Here is a 19001-nt window from a genome sequence, read left to right as displayed (position 1 = left end):
TGTGGTAACGGCTCCAGTGTCGGCAGTGAACGACTGCTGAAACAACGCAGCTGTTGTTCCTCACAGACTCAGGGTTGAATTACTTGTCAAAATCTAAAATAACTTTTACAGCACTTCCTGCTGTTATGAGCCAATTAGCTTGTTTGTCATAATTACTTTAAAATGAGCTAAAGGTTAGCCAAACTGTGTTGTGTTTTTATAACCCGCCTATTTCTTACACAAAGGCTAAAGGTTGGCAAAGAAAATAAAAAACAGATTTTAAGTTGATGATATGTTAATGTAATTAAAAAATTTAATTCATTTTAATTAATTATGTTAACCCATAGAAACCCATTAGATCTGGTAAACTAATATATTAGCAAAAACAAAGTAGCAACAAATAAAAATAAATATTGACTTGGGTCATAACGTTTCCAGTTTGCATTAGAATATATAATGATTTTAGCTGCGTAAATAACAACACTACAAAGAAAAGACGTAAATTGTAAGATATGAAATCCCTCAGACGGGCGTGGCACCAACAACCACCTGAAGGACAGAAACATGGACGCCTCACCCTGAAGGGCTGATCGGGGATGAAGGGGAAGTAGACGGTGGATGCCTCCTCCTCCGTCCATTTCCCAGAAACACAGGCCATGCGCAGGAACTGTCGGTCTCCGAAGCGGGCTGTGAGTTTCAGGGCCACGTCGCGCTGCTGCTTCTCCTCCTTCTCCGAGTCACGGCCGCAGGTCAGACTGATGTCGAAGCTGCAGAAGAAGCAACACAGATATTGGGTTGTTTTTTCTATTGGAAAGACAGCATTGATATAAAAACGTAACTTTTTGCCGATATCCAATATGCCGATATGGTCCAAACACCTCATTTCCAATTCTGATATCAACCGTTACCGATACTATCGGCCCGATATTAGTATAATAATTGATAATATATGTTGACGAACTTCTGTGTAGAACGTTTGCTCAGCAGTGAGATGCAGCTAAATATATCAGTTCTGGGTTTGTTCTGGTTACTGTGAGGCCGGCAGCAGCTCTGTGACTAAACAGTCATTTTACCATGGCAGCAGCAACTGAACATGATGAGATCATAGAGAACGTTTCTTCTCAGTTGGACCTAAGTTTCCATCTCTTCTTTCTTCACTTTAAGCCCCATTTTCTCCCCGCCGGCGGGGAAACGCCCGGTTTCTGCATACTGTACTTAAGAAGCCTTTCTTCTCTCTGACCGCCCACACAGATCTGGATCTGCGTGTCACAGAGTGGCAGCACGAGTCCGACTGGCCCGACTCTGAACAAAGACTTTATCACTAACGCGGCTCATTCCTCTCCGGCCGTAAATAACACAGAACAGGCTGCTTCAAGATAAGGTGCGTGTTCATGAACTGGTGTCACACCTCTCTGGTTCCAGGTCGATGATTCCCATCACTATGATCTTCTTCCCTGGTCGCATTCCTCCACGGATACGTCCGCTGAACGGCACCGTCTACAGGTGGAATAAAGTAGATGTCATTTAAAATAGTCAATTACGATACATGCGTTAAAGACAGTGGGATTTGGACGGTTGAAGATGAAAATAGCCTGAGACAAAAGGTTAATGAAATGGACCAATGAAAGACAAGCAGGAAGTGACTCATCATTTGGCAGCTGTCACAAGGATGAAGTCAACTTTGACCTTTCACAGCAGGGATGTGAAATCATCAACATCCAACAGCTGAAGGACGTTCGCCAACAACATTTAAATAAAGGCCGTGGTACAGTTTATGAAGTACTGCAAAAGTACTACAGTTTAATAGAGGTACACAGGAAAACCATTGACCATTTACTGTGGTTTTACTTGTTACACCAGGAAAAAAAGGAAAATAAAAATCAACATGGCCCTGGTCCTGACCCACAGAGACAATCACTGGAGTCAGCAACGTTTACAATGATGGACCTAATCCCTGCAGATTAACTACATTGGAAGTAGACGACCAAGACGACAAATTAAAAAAAAAGAATTCATACGAGGTGAATGTGACTTCCATTCTCCGTCAACCAATTCAATCCAGTTTAGTGTTAATTATACTTTCCTTAATTTCTAGCCTGCCTGTTTTTTGGGGGGTGTGGTGTATTCATCCATTCATTTAAAGGATCTTTGATCTGAACTACATCTCAGTGGACTATGTATTTTTAAAATCAATATTTTTTTTCTCACCAGTAGACGAGATAAATCCTCCTTATCAGGAGAGATGAGGCCCGGGTTCCCCAGAGAGTCGTTCAGATGGTCGTCCTCCACATTCTTCAACATCGGTGGAGAAACACACGCAGCCACAGAAACAGAAAGAGAAAGAGAAAGAAAAAAGACATAAAATGTCATTTAAAACCGAGCTTTCAGGTCTGGTATATTTAATATTTACAAACGTCCTAAACAATGGCTGAGGTGAATTCCAGCAGCATCAGCAGATCTGTCAGCCTGTTCGACGGCAGCCAGGTAAGGAACCGGCCTCGTTCTGGTCCAAATGGGACGCACAAGTGGGCCACGGAGCACATACGCAGATAGAATGGAAAAAAAAGCCTGGATGACCGCAGTCACAGACGCAGCAGCAGCAGCAGTGTGTCGGATTTTACAATTTCCTCCCCGAACACACACAGACACACATGGACGAGGGTCGCCGGAGGTTGGTCGCTGCTCAAGCCGCTGCGCGCAGACGACGCTCCACGTTACGGAGCATTTTTGGCCCATGTGTGCACAGAATCACACCCACAGGCCTCGGAGTAATTAAAACACAGACACCAGCATCACAAAACACCCGCCACGTTTTCCCAGATTTCACCAAAAATACTCACTATGCTGTCGTTCTCCGCTGCCTGCACCGCCATCTTGAGCTGAATAGCATAGGATGCTGATTATGGAGCAGAGGCAGCGCAGCCGCGGGGGAGCTGCTGAGTGTGTGTGTGTGTGTGTGTGTGTCAGCGTCGTGGCACTGACTCAGGAGGAGGATATTCCTGTTCCTGCTCCAGACTCTCCTTCTCCTCGGCTGTTACAGAGATCTACACACACACAGGCTGCAGTCACAGACCGTGTGTGTGTGTGTGTTTGTGGTAATGCTGCTTGCGTAACACAGTATAAGCCACCAGAGTACTATATATAAAGTAGTATTGTGGTACTTAGTCATTCATTTAAATTGTTTTTTTTTTCTTTTTTTATCTTCAATTCAAATGTCTTTATTTGTTGCATGTATGTGAAATATTATGTGTGTATTATCCACAGATCTGGTATTTTGTTCGTACTGGTTAAATATAATATAAAATATAAATATGTATATATAATTTCATAACATTTTTAAACCAAATTTTAAAAACAAATCATTCCACCCTTCCTGCAGTACCTACGCAAAACCTCTAGAGGCTTTGAACATCTTTTTTCTGGCGTTGTGCTACTATCTTGTGGTCAGATTTGGTACTGCACCACATTCACCTCAATTAATGTAAAAACCTTTAGAATAACATAAAATAAGATAATTAATAAGATTTTTAGCCGTTTTTTTAACACAATTCACAAATCACACCCACGTGTGTACATCCAACCTTTGTGTGTTTTTTTTACGTTCTTCTTCATTTTATTCGGTTTTTTATAGTTTATTGTGCTATATTTTCCTCTCTATATTCCATTTTTTATTTAATAATATCTGCAGATCCTCAAATCGTTTCCATTTTCATGTTTTACATAGGTGGTCTCTCTCCCTCTCTGCTCTCCCCCCTCCTCCTCCTCTTGTCTCCCCCTCTACTGTACTGCCATGGCCGCAATAGCTGCTGCCGGTGTGGATGATGCGGCGGCCGGTTCTGCTGCTGCTGCTGCTGCTGACTGCACCGAGATGGAGGAGCGGGTAAGATGCTTGTGGTTCGTCTGTGACAGTGACGCTGTTCTGCTCAGCAGCCACGGTGTCACGGTGGAGGTGAGAACGTCCTCATCACGGAGCTCCGCTGCCGCTGCAGCAAAGATGGAGAGAAACTCGTGCACGACCGCTGCACTGGCATCTCCCATAATCTCTGGATTATTCATGCATAAGATTAGACATCGGGGATTGTTACTTGAGTGCAAACGCATGCGGTCAACACTGAGCGACGCTGGTTTCAGCACCAGGGCTAAAGATGTTGAGACGCACTGAGTGTGCGCCAGGACTCGGCTGCAGCTGTGCGCACTTCCCCACTGCGGATGGAGTGAGAGAAGTGAAACTGACAGCTGCTGGCCTGTGGTTGGAGCTGTGATGTAGAGAGTGAAGGGTTCTGTGAATAGGCAAGTCAGACTGTAGTTACAGAGCAGACAAGTCGCCCATTCCGCACAGATCTGTGTCAACCCACGTCAGGCTGGTTTTCGGCCAGCAGGCGCAGCGGACCGTGACTCATGTTGGCAGCGGAGGTAGGAATTGCTCCTGACTGATGGAGCAGAGATGAGTGTTGAATGAAGTGACAGGTTTAGTAGTCGGTAGTTCGTGTGAGGAAATGTTCAAGAACGACATGACAAGTTGATGCGGAGTAAACTCAGACCGGTTGTTGGTTCTAACCGTCGTTTAACGCCTGTCGTTAATTAGTTTATTTAGTTTAACAAGTCCGTTATAAGCGGTAGCACTGAGGCCATTAGAACGGGGCCAACAAAGGGCTAATTTAAGATGTTTCTTAGCTCACTCTCACCGACATTTGATTACATTTTCATAATGTCCCGGGAAATTTGAGTTTAAAAGATGAACATCATAGTGAGGGTGCGGCCTGTATCGATTTTACCAAAAAAATAAGGCTAAACCTGAGCTATTTTGGCTAACGTTCTGCTACTTTTGCTTTAGTATTTCTTGAAACGTGTATTTATGGAATAAATTCTTAAATATGTGTACATTTTTGCTAACTTTAAGATGTTAAACTTATCTTTTGGCCAATTTCTTTGCTAGTCCTAGCATTAGCTTTTCTACAACAAATAATATATCTCATTGTCGGATATCATTTTTGCTATTTTAAGCTGTCATTATTCTAATTTATATATTTTTCTATTATTATTAATACTATCTTCTGACCTAGCTCATATATAAATTTGCACAGTATATATTTTTTTTAGTTACTGCTTTTGAGTCTTGGTCAAAAGATTAAAATAGTAAGCAGAAGTAGATGTTTAGCTTGTGTTTAACTTTATTGTTGTAGCTATGATCTATGCTAGGTATTAGCCTTAGCTCTTTTGGCCCTATTTTTTGTAGCTCATTGTCAAACATAATTGTTGTCATTGATTGATTTTTTTCTATTTTTTTTTCTTAACATTATCACCTATCCCATTTTTATAAACAAACATCAATTCCACTGATTTTGAGCCATAGCAACGATTATTTGTAAAAAAAAAATTCCACTGATTTTGAGCCATAGCAACACTCAAACAGTAGATGCTGCTTGGTGACTAAGTTTTAGTCCTGGTGTTTTCCGGCACCTGTTTGGTCCTGAAGTGAACCAGTTCTTCCACTCACGGAGCTGTTTGTGTCAGATGATGATGAGTTTGTTCACGTGTTCACAATAAGTCACTCTGAACTCAGTCTGTGAACACTCAGTCTGATCTTCATCTTTGCTTCTTGTCCTCTGTTTCTCTCTGGGTGAGTGATTGCTTTAACTGCTGTCTTTTTTCTTCCCTTCATGCAGTCATTGTGATCTGTTTCTTAGATACTGTAACAACACTTTTATCTCTAACAACACCTTTATCTGCAGGTGTTAGATCTTAAAATCAACCTGATCTCTGACATGATTAGCACCATCATAAATCACAGTAATTCCTAAGTTATCAAGTAGAGTAAATAAAATAAAAATCATTTTTAAAGTTTTACTTTTAGATATTCCTTCCTTTCCTCTTTGGTTATCTAATGCTAATTCTAACCCTAACGTCTCAGTTAGCTTTTCCTTAGGTTAATTCTGAATGTATATGTATATACAGTATATGTGTGTTTCTACATATATATGTGTGTGTATATATATATATCGTGTGTGTATATACTGACTGTTTCAGATTATCTTCTGATCTTCTTATTCTTCCTACAAAATAAAAGGAAGTAGAGTAAAAGAGAGAAAGGCAGTTCCAAGAGATTAGTGAATGAAACGCTTGTTGTATCATGTGACACAAATACCTTATCTACAGAGCGGATCTGGGATTTTTCCACACACTGTATGATTTAGCTTCATGTTAAATTGACCTCAATATTTGGGGACAAAGGGTAAAAGGTTTCTCTGAAAAGCTGAACATGTTAACGTTAGAAATCCATGGAGTTAGCATTGTCTGAGAAATCTTTTTTTTGTTTGCTCTTTTCCTTGGACAGTTTAATAAATGAGGTTAATAAATGGTCTTGACATTAGAATCTCTAACTCTTTGTCTTTGTCTGATTTTCAGCCGAATGTTGAGAGGATGGAGGCTGATGTGGAGGCTTCCCTGCCGGCTGCACAGCAGGATTCTGCCATCAGGTGCAGAGATGTTTGTCGCTCCTACGGCAAACTGAAGGTCCTCAGTAACCTGAACCTGACCGTACCGCAGGGATACATGTGAGTCAAGGGTCTGATTCTGTGCAGCACCAACTCCTGCACAATGTTATCATGGCCGTCATATCAGGCTGTGTGTCAGGCTCAATCGTTCCTCATTCCTTATCAGAGTTTGGGTTAAACGTTAACTCAGACACTTTTTTTTTTCAGTGCTTGATAATTCTTATCGTATGTGATTTCAACGACTGTTATAAAAAGTGTTTTTGTGCGTGTGATAAGGCACTCTGTACTTCTAGTCAACAGATCTTATTTCTACACTGAATTCAGACGTTGTGCCTAACGTCCACTTCACACCTGTTCATCTGCTCCTCACTGGGAGTGTCTGATCAGGTGACTGAGTGACCGACAGCAAGTCGACCTGTTTCATCGATGTTAGGGCCACACAGGCTAATCGGAGGAAACACAACAATTCTCTTAGACTTGATTTTTTCCCACACAAAAAACAATCTTAATAAGTAGAAAAAAATGACCCAATTAGTAATGCTGGTTCTCAGTCTATAAAAGCTTTAACCTTTAGACATGTATCTGCTGAGTCATCAGCTGCCAACATCAGCTCACTTGAAAACACGTTTCAATTTCTCCTGAATTAAGGCAGGTGAGAGAGATATGTACGGAGTGACAAGTATGTGAGTTCTTGGAATTCTTAACGCATTGAGAGAATTCACTTCAGTTAACACCAGTCTGGGTGTCAACTGGCAAACGTATCTTATAGGCTGATCCTTTTTTTGTTCTTCAGAAAGTACAGTCCACTTGATGTACTTTCTGAAGAACAAAAAAAAACAAAAATTCTCAGATAAACTCAGTCAGACTGTCATTTATTTAAAGCCCTGTGAAGTCGCCGAGCTGTTTGCCAACATTGTTGGGTTTGAGATGAACTCATCTGTTTATCTTGAGATGGATGGATGAATGTTGTTACAGTCCACGTTCCTGTAGCTGTAGTAGATCAGTCCGGTTGATAACAACTCCATGCTCCTTCCATATCAGCTGCAAAGCAAAACATTAACTGAAAAACAAAATGACACTTTTTATAGTATTGTTAGGTGGCTACAAAATGAGTGTAAATACACGATGTATCAAAAATCAAAATAAAGATTTTTTTTTAAGTTAGATAAATAATGCTGCCGTTGTTCTCTTGTTGCAGTTACGGTCTTTTAGGCCCCAGTGGATGTGGGAAAACTACACTCCTGAAATGCATTGTGGGAACTCTGAAAATCTCACGGGGTCACATCACTGTGCTCGGGAAGCCGCCGGCATTTCCTGGTCATGACGTTCCGGGGAAGATGATCGGATACATGCCGCAGGTGAAACCTCGGTCTTTAAACCAAACGTCAGCTCATTTCTAATCCTAATTTAGATAATCCTGGTTCACTTTCATCTGGATTTTCACTCTGTTTGGTTCTTTTGGATTGAGCTGATTCTCTGGTTTATCTCAGCATCGCAAGAGTTCTGAGATCCAGAGAAGAGGAAATGTGATGGTTTATCAGTGACTCCATCTGTCATTAATACAAAGTCATTGAGTGTGAAGTTGTTTGCTGCTTCCTCAACAAAACTGGTCTATTTATATACAAAAACGAATATGTGAGATATGAGGAAGTGAAAGTCTAGATCTGTAGATCATCATATCTGTATTCCAATCATTTGGTTTGTTTGTTTTTTTATTTATTTGTCAGGAGCTGGCTTTGTACAACGAGTTCACCATCAGCGACACTTTGACCTTCTTCGGTCGAATCCACGGCCTGACGTCCAAAGAAACCCTGGCACGGATGGAGTTCCTCATCGACTTCCTAGATCTACCTCAGAAGACCAGACTGGTCCGAAACCTCAGGTGAAACCACCTAATTGTTCAGACAGAGTCGTGATGCAGCGACTGTTCATAATTTAGTAGGATGAATGTTTCTGTTTGAGGGGTGAAAGGTGAGCTCTGGTGTCTTACAGCTGTCTGCCGTGGACTTTGACGCTTGAATTACACACAAACAAAGACAGGGACGGACTAACACCATCCGCCTTCACTCAGCAGCTTTAACACGAGAGATGTTTAACACAGAGACCAGGAAAATGACACAGTTTGTTTTTTAACACCAACAAATTGTAGTGTGTTGTTTCTACAGATTTCACTGCCGTTAGCTGAGAAAAAAACACAATCTTTAATATTTTAATTCTTAACATAATTTCTAAAGCTGTGTGTTGGCAAGAATCTGGTGATACGATAAGTATCACGATACAGGGGAACAGATACGATATATTGCGATACTATATCCATGACGATATATTGAGGGTTTTTTTCAACAATGTAACAGTAGTGTACTACCATCATAGTAAACACACAATGAAAATAAAGGAAGAAACAGAACCAACACCAGGAATATTGGACTGGGAATTGGTGATAAAAAATCAATAACTGATGGAGGATATTGATACGGTATCAGGAAACTAAATATCACATTATTTTGGTGTATTGAGATTTACTTGCAGCCCTATTAAAAGTGTTCTATTTTTTATATTTTGTTTTGTTTGAGCCACTGTCATCATGATCCTCCATGACGATGGTTGTCATGACAACAGTCCAGTTGTCAGCACTCACCCACAGGGATGCAGAGGATGTCAGCCTGCAGCTGCATCAGTAACCTGTTGGACGTCATGCCTCCGTCCACCCGCAGCTGCGTCAGTGGGACACCACTGTCCTGATTCATGGCGTCCAGGATCTGATCCACACAATTCACACGAGCACCAGATTAACAGCTGAGCGGAACTTGAAGGGTCAAATCCAGGTCAACTAAATGATTTCATAAACATGGCTATTTAAATATTTTCTCTAAAATGATTTTCTGTCACAGTTTAGTTTATGACAGCAGGCGTCTTCTCCTCAGCTGCCCCTAGCTGACACACACACACACACACACACAGGCTGTCGCAGGTGTTTACTACAGAGAATATGAGAAACATCCCAGGCACGAATAAATACACCGTGTGTCAGTGGTGTTACATCTGCTCATGAGCTGGTTCTGCCTTATTGAAGTCTTTTTGATTTTTTTTTTTTTTAATTTCTAAACATCGTTCAAAACCAGTGCAGTGATGTTTTTTAAATAAATAAAAATAAATTTGAACTATATTGATCCTGTATTTGGGAATGTCTTGTGTTAGCAGCAGATAGGCTGTTAATAGGCTGCCCCCTGTAGGTGTCAGGCATGTGGTTCCTCTGGGAATTGAACCCAGGACACTCTGTGTCCACTGCAGCGCTACACTATGGAACCGACGTTGTGGCATTAAAGTAATAATAGAGTTATAGTTGTGAATGTCAGTGACATTCCTGCCTTTTACCAACATTCTTCTCTCTGGTTGGTACTTCCTGTGGGTGTTGTCAGGCAGGTTTGTCCTACAGGTTTTGTCACTGTTACTTCCACCCCCCTCGTCTATTGTGCAATAATCAGAAATGTGACGGAGCAACTGTTACATCGTCTTCACCTCTTTTTGATGTCCATTTCGTTTTTTCTTTGCCGCAGCGGGGGTCAGAGACGCAGGGTGTCTCTGGGAGCTGCTCTGCTCCAGAACCCAGAGCTGCTCATCCTGGACGAGCCTACAGTGGGAGTGGACCCGGTGCTCAGGGCCAAGTATGTACCAGAAGGCACACACACGCACACACGCATGCAGAGGTTTTCATCTGACGTTGCCACATTCTTCCGAGTGGCGAACGGTTTTAAATAACACATGACATTCAGTCATGATTGTTTGTTTTTTTAACGACTGTCCAGGATCTGGCAGCATCTGGTGGAGATTGTGAAAACAGGGAAGGTGTCAGTCATCATAACCACACACTACATCGAGGAGGCCAGGCAGGCCAATGTGGTGAGAGCACGAAACGATGAGCACGCACTTTCATACAGCGCACACAGCAGTACATACAAGGACATAACGACGGGGTGAAGAAAAAAAACTTTTTGTAAAACAGGACACATAATTTGGTCTCGTCCTCCATCACTGTTCACCAAATGTGTATGTGTCACTAAGCAGATTCTGTCTGACTGTCAAATGAGCTTAAGGTGAATTACTGCCCCCTACATGTTGGAGCGTGTACATCAGCGTTAGCGTTGCTCCAGATATCATAAAACATAAATGTTTTAATAAATAACTTTAATTAACATTTACCAAACGTCACAGCTTGACAGACATTTAACGTTTGCTACACAGGATCAAAAAATGTTAGCATTAACGTTGCACAAGTTGGACTTTGCCAATGTTCAAATCCTGCCCAAAAATGTCAGCAGACAAACATTACTATGTCTAAGCGTTAAAAGGTCAAAGCTACGGTTTGGCTGTGTTGCCTCCACTGCTGCTCAAACGAATGCTTGGCTCAGCATAAACCCAGTCATGCCTGGAGTTTCTTCATTGTTCCAGCTGTAATCTGATTAGTGACCGCAGAGCTCATGAACGGAGGAGGACGTAGATTTCACTCACTTTACTTTGTCAAAATCAAAGACATAAGAAGTCACAGACTTCCACAGAGAAGTTTCACTGTGATGCTTCCTGTTCAGTGTCACATGATCAGAGGTTTCACTCAGACAGAGGAAGATCCAGGTGAGCTGACCTCACCTGTGTGTGTGTGTTAAAAAAAAGTCAGAAACCATGTCAGGTGAAGAGCAGCCATCCATCACTGCATGACAGAGGAATCTGGAGGCTAATTGGGTCGCAACAACACACACACACACACTGACATAATGCAACGGTGTGTTTCCCCTGGAGGGCGCCACAAACGAGTGATGAACATTCATCATTTTTGTCTTGTTTACATAGAAGAATGAAATGGACATTCTCAACATAAACTTTGAAGAGTTAACAATAATACCTTCCAACGACAATTTATATCAGTGCACACAAACATGTCTGTTCCTGATCCCTACCTGCACTCTAATCTGATATAATTCTAATCCTAACTTCAAAACAAATCTTGAACCTCAGAATACCCTGTAACTCAGTCGGTACCAGCGAAGAGAGTCCCTACGAGTCTAGCTGTACCAGAACACACTCACACATACTGTGATTGTCTTTCGAGGTTAAGGTTTCTTTCCTTCTTCTTTTTTTTTTTCAGGTCGGTCTCATGCGGAATGGACACTTGTTGGCTGAAGCTCCTCCAGAGGTAGTCATGAAGCAGCACAGTGCTACAGTGAGTACTGCTGAGGCCGGGTATTATTTATTTGACCAACAGTCAAAACTATATGTGAGAGTTAACACACAGTTTTGATGAACGGGTCACTGCTTTGTTGTATTTCTACACTCTTGTGTTGCAGAAATGATTAATTTAAAAGAAAAATGCATATTTTGTTTTTTGATATTCTTATATACATCAGATAGAAATAAGATACTTTATTGATCCCAAAGGGAATTTAAGATAAATAACTGGCAGCAGTGGGATTCGAACCCACGCCCCCGAAGAGACTGGAGCCTTAATCCAGCGCCTTAGACCGCTCGGCCACGCTACCATATAAGAGTTGTAGACAAACTACAACACTTGTTAAGTTACTGGTTTTCCAGAATATATAACATACATTTACTATATTTTAAATGAAAAATTAAAGCAAAATATATATATATATACATTTATGTAGAGAAAAAATACGTCAGACTGCTGCTAGAAAAGTTGTAAATGCAGTGTGTCAAGAAAATGATAAGGTGAGGCACTGTGGTACTGACAGAGACACCCGGGAGTGGCAAAAAAGTATGTGAGGATCGTGCAGAACATGTACGAAGCCAGGGAGACAGTAGTTAGGTGTGCTGTCAGTATGACTGATGGGTTCAACGTGGCGTTACTTGATCTCTGAGCTCTGTTGTTATTTGTACCAGTATCTTGATCTTCAACATCTTCATCACCTTCTCCTCTAGACCCTAGAGTACGCTTTCCTGCAACTCTGTGAGACCTCAGATCAGGTCGACTCCAAAGTTGGATCCAGTCCACAGGGAGCTGTGCTGGAAAACAGCCCGTCTTTTGGGAGCGGAAAAGACGAGATTCGACCGTTTCTTAGGAATGGAAAGGCAGCAGCAGAAGAGATTCCCAAATATTCAGGTACATATATAGCAATATATACAGTATATACATAAAGCAATATTTTGTTTCACAATACCAGATCGATATTCTGTATCAATTTGTTTATTAACAGTTAACGTGCAAATATTTATGGCCAAATCTATCAAGCATGTAACATCAGTGTGTTTACTTTGCTGACAGTTTTCTTGCATTTTACTTTAACTTTTTGGTATCGCAATATATCGTATCACTGCCCTGTATCGTGATACGTATCGTATCGCCAGATTCTTGTCAACACACACCCCTAGCTTAAAAGCATAAATAAAGGTGATTCTTTTTGACGATAACACATTTTGTTGGGTTCTTTTGTGTGTTCTGCTGTGACGGTTCAGCTGACTGGAAGGTACGGACCAGACACCTGCTGCCAAAGGGGAGAAACATCGCCGCTCTGATGATCAAGACCCTGGTGCGGATGAAGAGGATGCCGGGGTTTGTCCATTTTTTAATGACTTTAACTTTTTCAGCTGCACAGATTCCTGTCCGGTCCAGAGACCTAGAGCCTGGTTCTGTCTCCCGTGTGTCTGCAGCTCCCTGTGTTTCCAGTTCCTGCTGCCTGTCATCCAGATCGCCCTCATCTGTCTGTGTGTGGGAGCAGATCCAAAGGGAATCGATGTCGCAGTCGTCAACAACGACACCTCGCAGAATTCTTTCAGCCTCAGTCTGCTCTCCTTTCTGGACAACGCCAGTGTTCACCAGGTGGTCACTCTGCTCTGGTTTTATCAACATAAATTGGGTTCATTGTTTCTGCTGCCACTTGGGGCAGTATTATTATATTTTAGTTTCTTGCTTGGGATAGAAAGTTTTATTCACCTGATCAAATTTTTATCATTTTTGATATTTCTCTGCTGACTAAAACATTTGAGTAAAGTTAGTCCTCCTGTGGTTCTGTTCTCCGTAGGTGCCTTTGTCTCACGATGAGGCCTTTGATGGGATCAATAACGGAGAATACTGGGGCGTCATTGGCTTCGGGAAGAACTTCACCAGCTATTTGACAAAAAGGTGAGAGGCAGTTAAGGTGAACTAGGTGAACTAACGAACAGGTGAACTAATGAACTGACTGCAGATCATGCTGTAATCATGCTGTTCAGGTCGGGTTACTTCACTACATTTTTGTGTGATGTTTCCGAGGTTACGTGACCCCTATGTATTTGACCTTGATCCTCTGACTCTGTCTCACTACATCCAGTAACGCCTCTTCTTTTTTTCATTCTCTACCTGATTTCACGTTAGACTGAGTCAAAGGATGATTGTCTTTAATAACAGAGGAGAGATGGACAGTTAAGTCTTGACACTGACAGATCAGGATTAAACTGATCAATTTTTCATTAATCGACAGCCTTAAAAATGAAGACTGAGAGAGAGAGGGTGGGGGGGCGTTTCTGTGATGTGAGTGTGACTCATTCCTGGAGGTTAAAGGGCATCAGTGTTATTTGTGTGAGTCGACAGTCTGGTCCTTCCGGTCCCTAACACACCTGAGCAGGTCACCGATCAGCAGCGGCCAATTAAAATGCTCCGTCAGACTGAATCATGTGCTGCACATGTGACAGAGCTGCCTGAACAAAGAACAGCAACAACAACAACAAAAGAACAACGTTTCCTCCTCCTCCTCCTCCTCCTGCTGCTAAAATTAAAGGTTTTTATTACAGTCACATTTCATTGAACATTGAGATGAACCTTTATCTTTCAGTTCCTTTATTTGAGTTCCTTAATTTCCTGAAGGGTTTACCGAAGAATTAATGAAGTTCTTTTATCTGTCAGTTCCAGCAGCTCATAGTTGGAAATAAAAAGAAGTACAGTTAACAAAACTTTCACAAATCTCATTTACCTGTATATACAGGTTCTTTCTTGCAATAACCTGAGGGTATGTGTTTTATACTGTTTTTCTTAGGCTAGAAAATAATGAAAATATTAGAAATTTAATCAAACCCGCGATAGAGTAAAAAATCCGCAAAACAAGAATACTTTTAAAATATTAAAAACGATGGACGACTGTAATTCAAGAATCTGATTTATTTACTTTTCAGCAGTGACAGTATTTGTGTTTTGGTATTTGTGGAGATCTTAAGATCATGACCCTGTTGTGGTCTCTATAGGGCAACACAGCGAATAGTTACCAAAGAAGTGGTTGATGGAGGATCAGTGCACGTCTGGTTGGACCTGACAAGTGAGACGCAAACTTTTCTTATGGTTTGACTGGATTTTACTAAACAACAACGAATCATGTGATTTTTGACCAAAATTAAAAAAATAAAGAAAATTCAGAGAGAAAATAATCTGTCATTAACATTCCATGTACGATATTTTCCCCTGGAATATGAAACAGTGAGATTCTCGTTTTTTTCTGTGTTTGTTTGTTTGTTTGTTTGTAGATCAACTGAGTGCCATAATGCTGCAAAAGAAGCTTCACGAGGCGTTTGCGGTATAAACACAATTCTATTTGTAATTATATAATATTTTTATAATTATATTTGTATCATGTAAAGTACTGAAAACAATCCCAGTCCACTTTTATTAACTGTTTTTTTTCCTGTCCTGTCCTGTAGTTAATCCAACAGATTAAAGTGTGTTTTCTGTCCTCAGGCTTTTATGGAGAATAAATTGGGCAGCATGTCCTACCTGGCCTCACTGCCAATCAAGGTGAGAAAAGAGTTTTGTTTTATACTAGCTTTATAGGTAAGAAACTAAGTTGACTAAAAATTGATAAAATTCTATTCATCCTCTACATCAGTGTTTCCCAAATTATGTCCAGTCTAACTGGTGGTGCTTGGGCGCCCTCTAGTGGTACACGAAATAATATGTTTCCTATTAATAGGCTAATAATAATAATTAATAATAATAATAATAATCTGTATAATCTGTATTCTTCCTCTGATCTTCTAGTTTGAGGAGCCCATCTTTGGAAGTCTGAACATGGACTTCACTACATTTGTGACCCCAGGAGCTATTCTCAGGTCAGTGAGTTATAAGGAAAAATGATACAGGGCGAGATTACGATATATTGCAATACTATAGACACAACGATATATTGAGGTTTTTTTCAATGCTGTAACTGTCAAACTCGTAATAAAAAAATCAATACATCGATGGAGTATTGTGAAACGAAATATTGAAATATTTCAATGTATGGATATTTTCTCACAGCTCTAGTGTCTGTGTATATATATATAAATATATATGTATGTATGTATAAATGTGTGTGTTTGTCTCTGCTCTTCGGCCGCAGCATCACATTTTACCTGGCCGTGGGGCTGACAGCTCTGTCCTTTGTCCTGGAGAGGAAGGAAGGACTTCTGGACCGATGCTGGGTCGCAGGTGAGTCAATCAGAATTCCCACTGATCCTACGGTGACAACAGTGGTGACCACGGAGATTGTCCTGTTCAGAGAACATTCTGTGTTATGACCTGAGTTACTAAAACCTCTGCAGGTGTGTTAAACCAAACACTAAGTCAAATATTTCAAAGATACATTTTAAATATATTTAAGTCTAAACTCTTCTGCAGTGGTGTTTCTATCAGAAATTCCTTCTTTCAACTTCTCAGTCCTGTATAAAGACTGAATTCCTGCTCCTTTCCAATATTCTTTGAGAACCCGATGGTGAGTTTCAATAATTCAAACGGGCTTCCACTGAAGTTATTTTTAGATTGTAGTCACAGTGTTAGGCTTCCACTGAAGTTGTTATTTTTAGATTGTAGTCACAGTGTTGTCTGAGTTATGACCAGCAGAGGGAGCAACGAGATCACCCCAGACAGTGGCTGCTTTGACCCTGAAAACAGGAAAAATGGTTCACCTGTGTAGAATAAATCAGACGGCCGTTTGATTATAAACCTCAGAGTTTTATTGATAAATCTTTATTAAAGTAGTGTTAGTGATACTGTACTGATGGTGGTGTGTGTTGTCGGGTGTGTTGCAGGTGTGAGCTCCATGGAGACGATGCTGGCTCATCTCTTCTCTCAGCTGTTGGTCATCAGCGTCCAGATCCTCCTGCTGCTCCTCTTCATTCTGCTCGTCTTTGAGGTTTGTGTTCCTGACAGCGGCACTGGAAAAACACACAGACACACTCCTCTGATGAAGGGTCCAATTCTGCTGTTTTATCATCGCTTCACACTGATGGTTTTCTACAGCAAATCTGGTCCAAATTAGAGAGGTCTTAAGACCATGGTCCTAAGGTTAAACCTCATATAGTTTCAGTAAGAACAGCGTTTGAACTATAGTTCACCAGGTTAAAATGAGTTCTGTTTATAGGGCGTCCAAAAAGATAGAAGTCAGGTTACTGACAAGAATAGCTGCACAGACTCTGTGTGTGTGTGTGTCAGTGTGTTATTGTGTCCATATGTGCACATTAATTAAGAGACTGCTGCGGTCCGCAGTGACCACCACTCCATAAATCACTCCCTGCGTTGGTCGTATCCAGGAATCACTGAGGAATCGCCACGACAACCACCTCGATTGCTGTGGCAACCAAGTGGTCATGTGACCTCACGCTGCACATCTATTTTTGCAAGTTGTCAGGGGAGATGGACAGTGTTGTGACATACTGAGTGTAGACACACACACACACACACATTTTCATCATCAGTTTGTATTTTCTGACCTAAAACCTTAAGGTTTTTCTTAGTTTTTCTCTTCTCCACCGTCTGGTCCATCACAGGTTACATCAACACCTTTGACATTTATGACCTTGACATCTTTCCTCACCTCCCTGCCCATGTCTCTCCCCCTCCCTCCCTTGTCTCTCTGTCCGTCTCCTCTGCAGATGCCAAACAAAGGCTCCCTGGTTCTGGTCATCGTCCTCATCGTCCTCCAGGGCATCACCGGCATCTCCTTCGGCCTCGTCATCTCCGCTGCCCTCGACGACGAACAGAGCGCCAACCAAACTGCCCTGGGCGTCTTCTACCCAAACCTCATCATCAGCGGTAGGCCTCACTGTGTGTGTGTGTGTGGGTGTGTGACCTTCAGTGTCCAATCACCATAAACTGGATATAATCTGTGTGAAGTCACAAGGTCAGCGTGGCTCGCTTTTTAGGATTATTTTTAACCCACATAACTTTTAAAAGCCGTGGACGGACATGAGGTAATAATCTGTCTCTAACACCTGAGGAGAGTTAATGAAGTGCAGCCCATTTAGAGACTCTAACACACACACACACACACAGTCTTTATCTTTAAACTTCAGAGGTCCTGAGGTTTCTTCTATTAGAGATGGAACTTTCCTGGTTCCCAGATGATCTCCTTTAGTTGGATTATGACTGAGGTTGATGGAACTGTTGCTGCTGATAAATAAGTCAATTCACTCATAAACCATCTGTGAAACTGTTGTAATCTTCCAAACGTGTTCTCACTCCGACTCTCCTCTGTCCTCCTCCACTGCAGGGATCATCTGGCCCGTGGAGTGTATCCCGTATCCTCTGCGTTACCTCAGCCTGGCTCTGCCTCAGACTTACGCCTCGGAGGCTCTGCGCTGCATAATGTACCGAGGTAATCAACACACGCACGTACATACACACACACACACCTGCGGTTCATATCATTAGGTCCTCCTGGTGTTTCCTGCTCAGCCATTGGTCGGCCTGAGTCACAGCCAAAACCAGCCAAAAAAGAAGCATCAGGTCTAAATCATTCATCAGGACTGGATCCTGTGGAACTCAACTTCCTGGGCTGGAAGGTGTTGTGGTTTCCTCCTCCGTCCTCAACTCTGGACGTCATCGTCTTTAAAAGTGACGACAGCAGAATCTCTGGAGGTCATTGAACATGACGCACAGGAAGTCCTGGAATCTGTTTCCTGAATGAATGCTAGAATTTGCTAATTGAATTGAGGTTGTGTCTGTGCCACTAGTGGTCTGCGGGCCACTATTTGAATATTTTTAGCTGTTGGGAAAATCAGAAAGGTGGTTGACTTTGTGACCCACTTCTGTCGTCATGTTAACGTATCGACAGGTTGGGGCTTGTCTCGGATGATGGTGTGGCGAGGCTTCGCCGTCACCCTGGGATGGAACACCTTCTTCCTGGTCTTGGCCACGGTCATCTTGAAGCTGAGGACGTGAGTCTCCGTCCTGCAGAGACAAATGCCGTCTCAACCTGGACCCTCTGTCTGTGGACCCTCTGATCACCTGGACCCTCTATCTGTGGACCCTCTGTCTGTGGACCCTCTGATGCTGCACAGCAGGAGTGGGAGGTGACATCATCATCATCATGGTTGCGTCTGATCCTGAAAGTGCTGCCTGAAAACAAACAAACTGCAGAAACACAGTTCAGTCCTCAAGTACTACGTCAACTCTTTTTTGTTGCTGCGGATACACATTATCGTGCCAAGGGTTTCAGGCAGAGGTAAACATTTATATACAGGGTCGTGCATCACTTCGCCCAGCAGCCAGAACCTGAAAAAAGACCAGAATGA

At 41.9% G+C, this 19001-nt stretch overlaps 2 protein-coding genes and 1 non-coding gene across 3 annotated transcripts; 1 reads left to right on the top strand and 2 right to left on the bottom strand.

Annotated features, from left to right (window-relative positions):
• Positions 1-340: 340 nt before the first annotated feature.
• LOC103387107 (galectin-related protein-like) lies at positions 341-3151 on the bottom strand. Its single transcript, XM_025060884.1, has 4 exons — positions 2820-3151; positions 2188-2271; positions 1388-1476; positions 341-746 (listed from the first exon to the last, which is right to left on the bottom strand). The coding sequence occupies exons 1-4, from the start codon at positions 2850-2852 to the stop codon at positions 356-358; spliced, it is 597 nt and encodes a 198-aa protein (XP_024916652.1). The 5' UTR covers positions 2853-3151; the 3' UTR covers positions 341-355.
• A 261-nt stretch (positions 3152-3412) lies between these two features.
• Positions 3413-18719, top strand: abch1 (ATP-binding cassette, sub-family H, member 1). The gene is made up of 20 exons (XM_017037551.2): positions 3413-3859; positions 6385-6533; positions 7672-7831; positions 8201-8355; positions 10031-10138; positions 10280-10373; positions 11614-11688; positions 12405-12585; positions 12939-13035; positions 13134-13302; positions 13505-13605; positions 14700-14770; positions 14976-15025; positions 15187-15243; positions 15487-15557; positions 15830-15918; positions 16518-16621; positions 17361-17520; positions 17978-18082; positions 18542-18719. The coding sequence occupies exons 1-20, from the start codon at positions 3770-3772 to the stop codon at positions 18646-18648; spliced, it is 2193 nt and encodes a 730-aa protein (XP_016893040.1). The 5' UTR covers positions 3413-3769; the 3' UTR covers positions 18649-18719.
• trnal-aag (transfer RNA leucine (anticodon AAG)) lies at positions 11923-12004 on the bottom strand. The gene has a single exon. It is a non-coding gene; the product is annotated as a tRNA-Leu (tRNA).
• Positions 18720-19001: the final 282 nt, after the last annotated feature.

Source organism: Cynoglossus semilaevis, chromosome 12, assembly GCF_000523025.1.
Source record: "Cynoglossus semilaevis isolate Cse_v1.0 chromosome 12, Cse_v1.0, whole genome shotgun sequence".
Lineage (NCBI taxonomy): Eukaryota > Metazoa > Chordata > Actinopteri > Pleuronectiformes > Cynoglossidae > Cynoglossus > Cynoglossus semilaevis.
The sequence above is the reverse complement of the archived record's forward strand: the minus strand, read 5'-3'. Positions and strand labels throughout refer to the sequence as shown.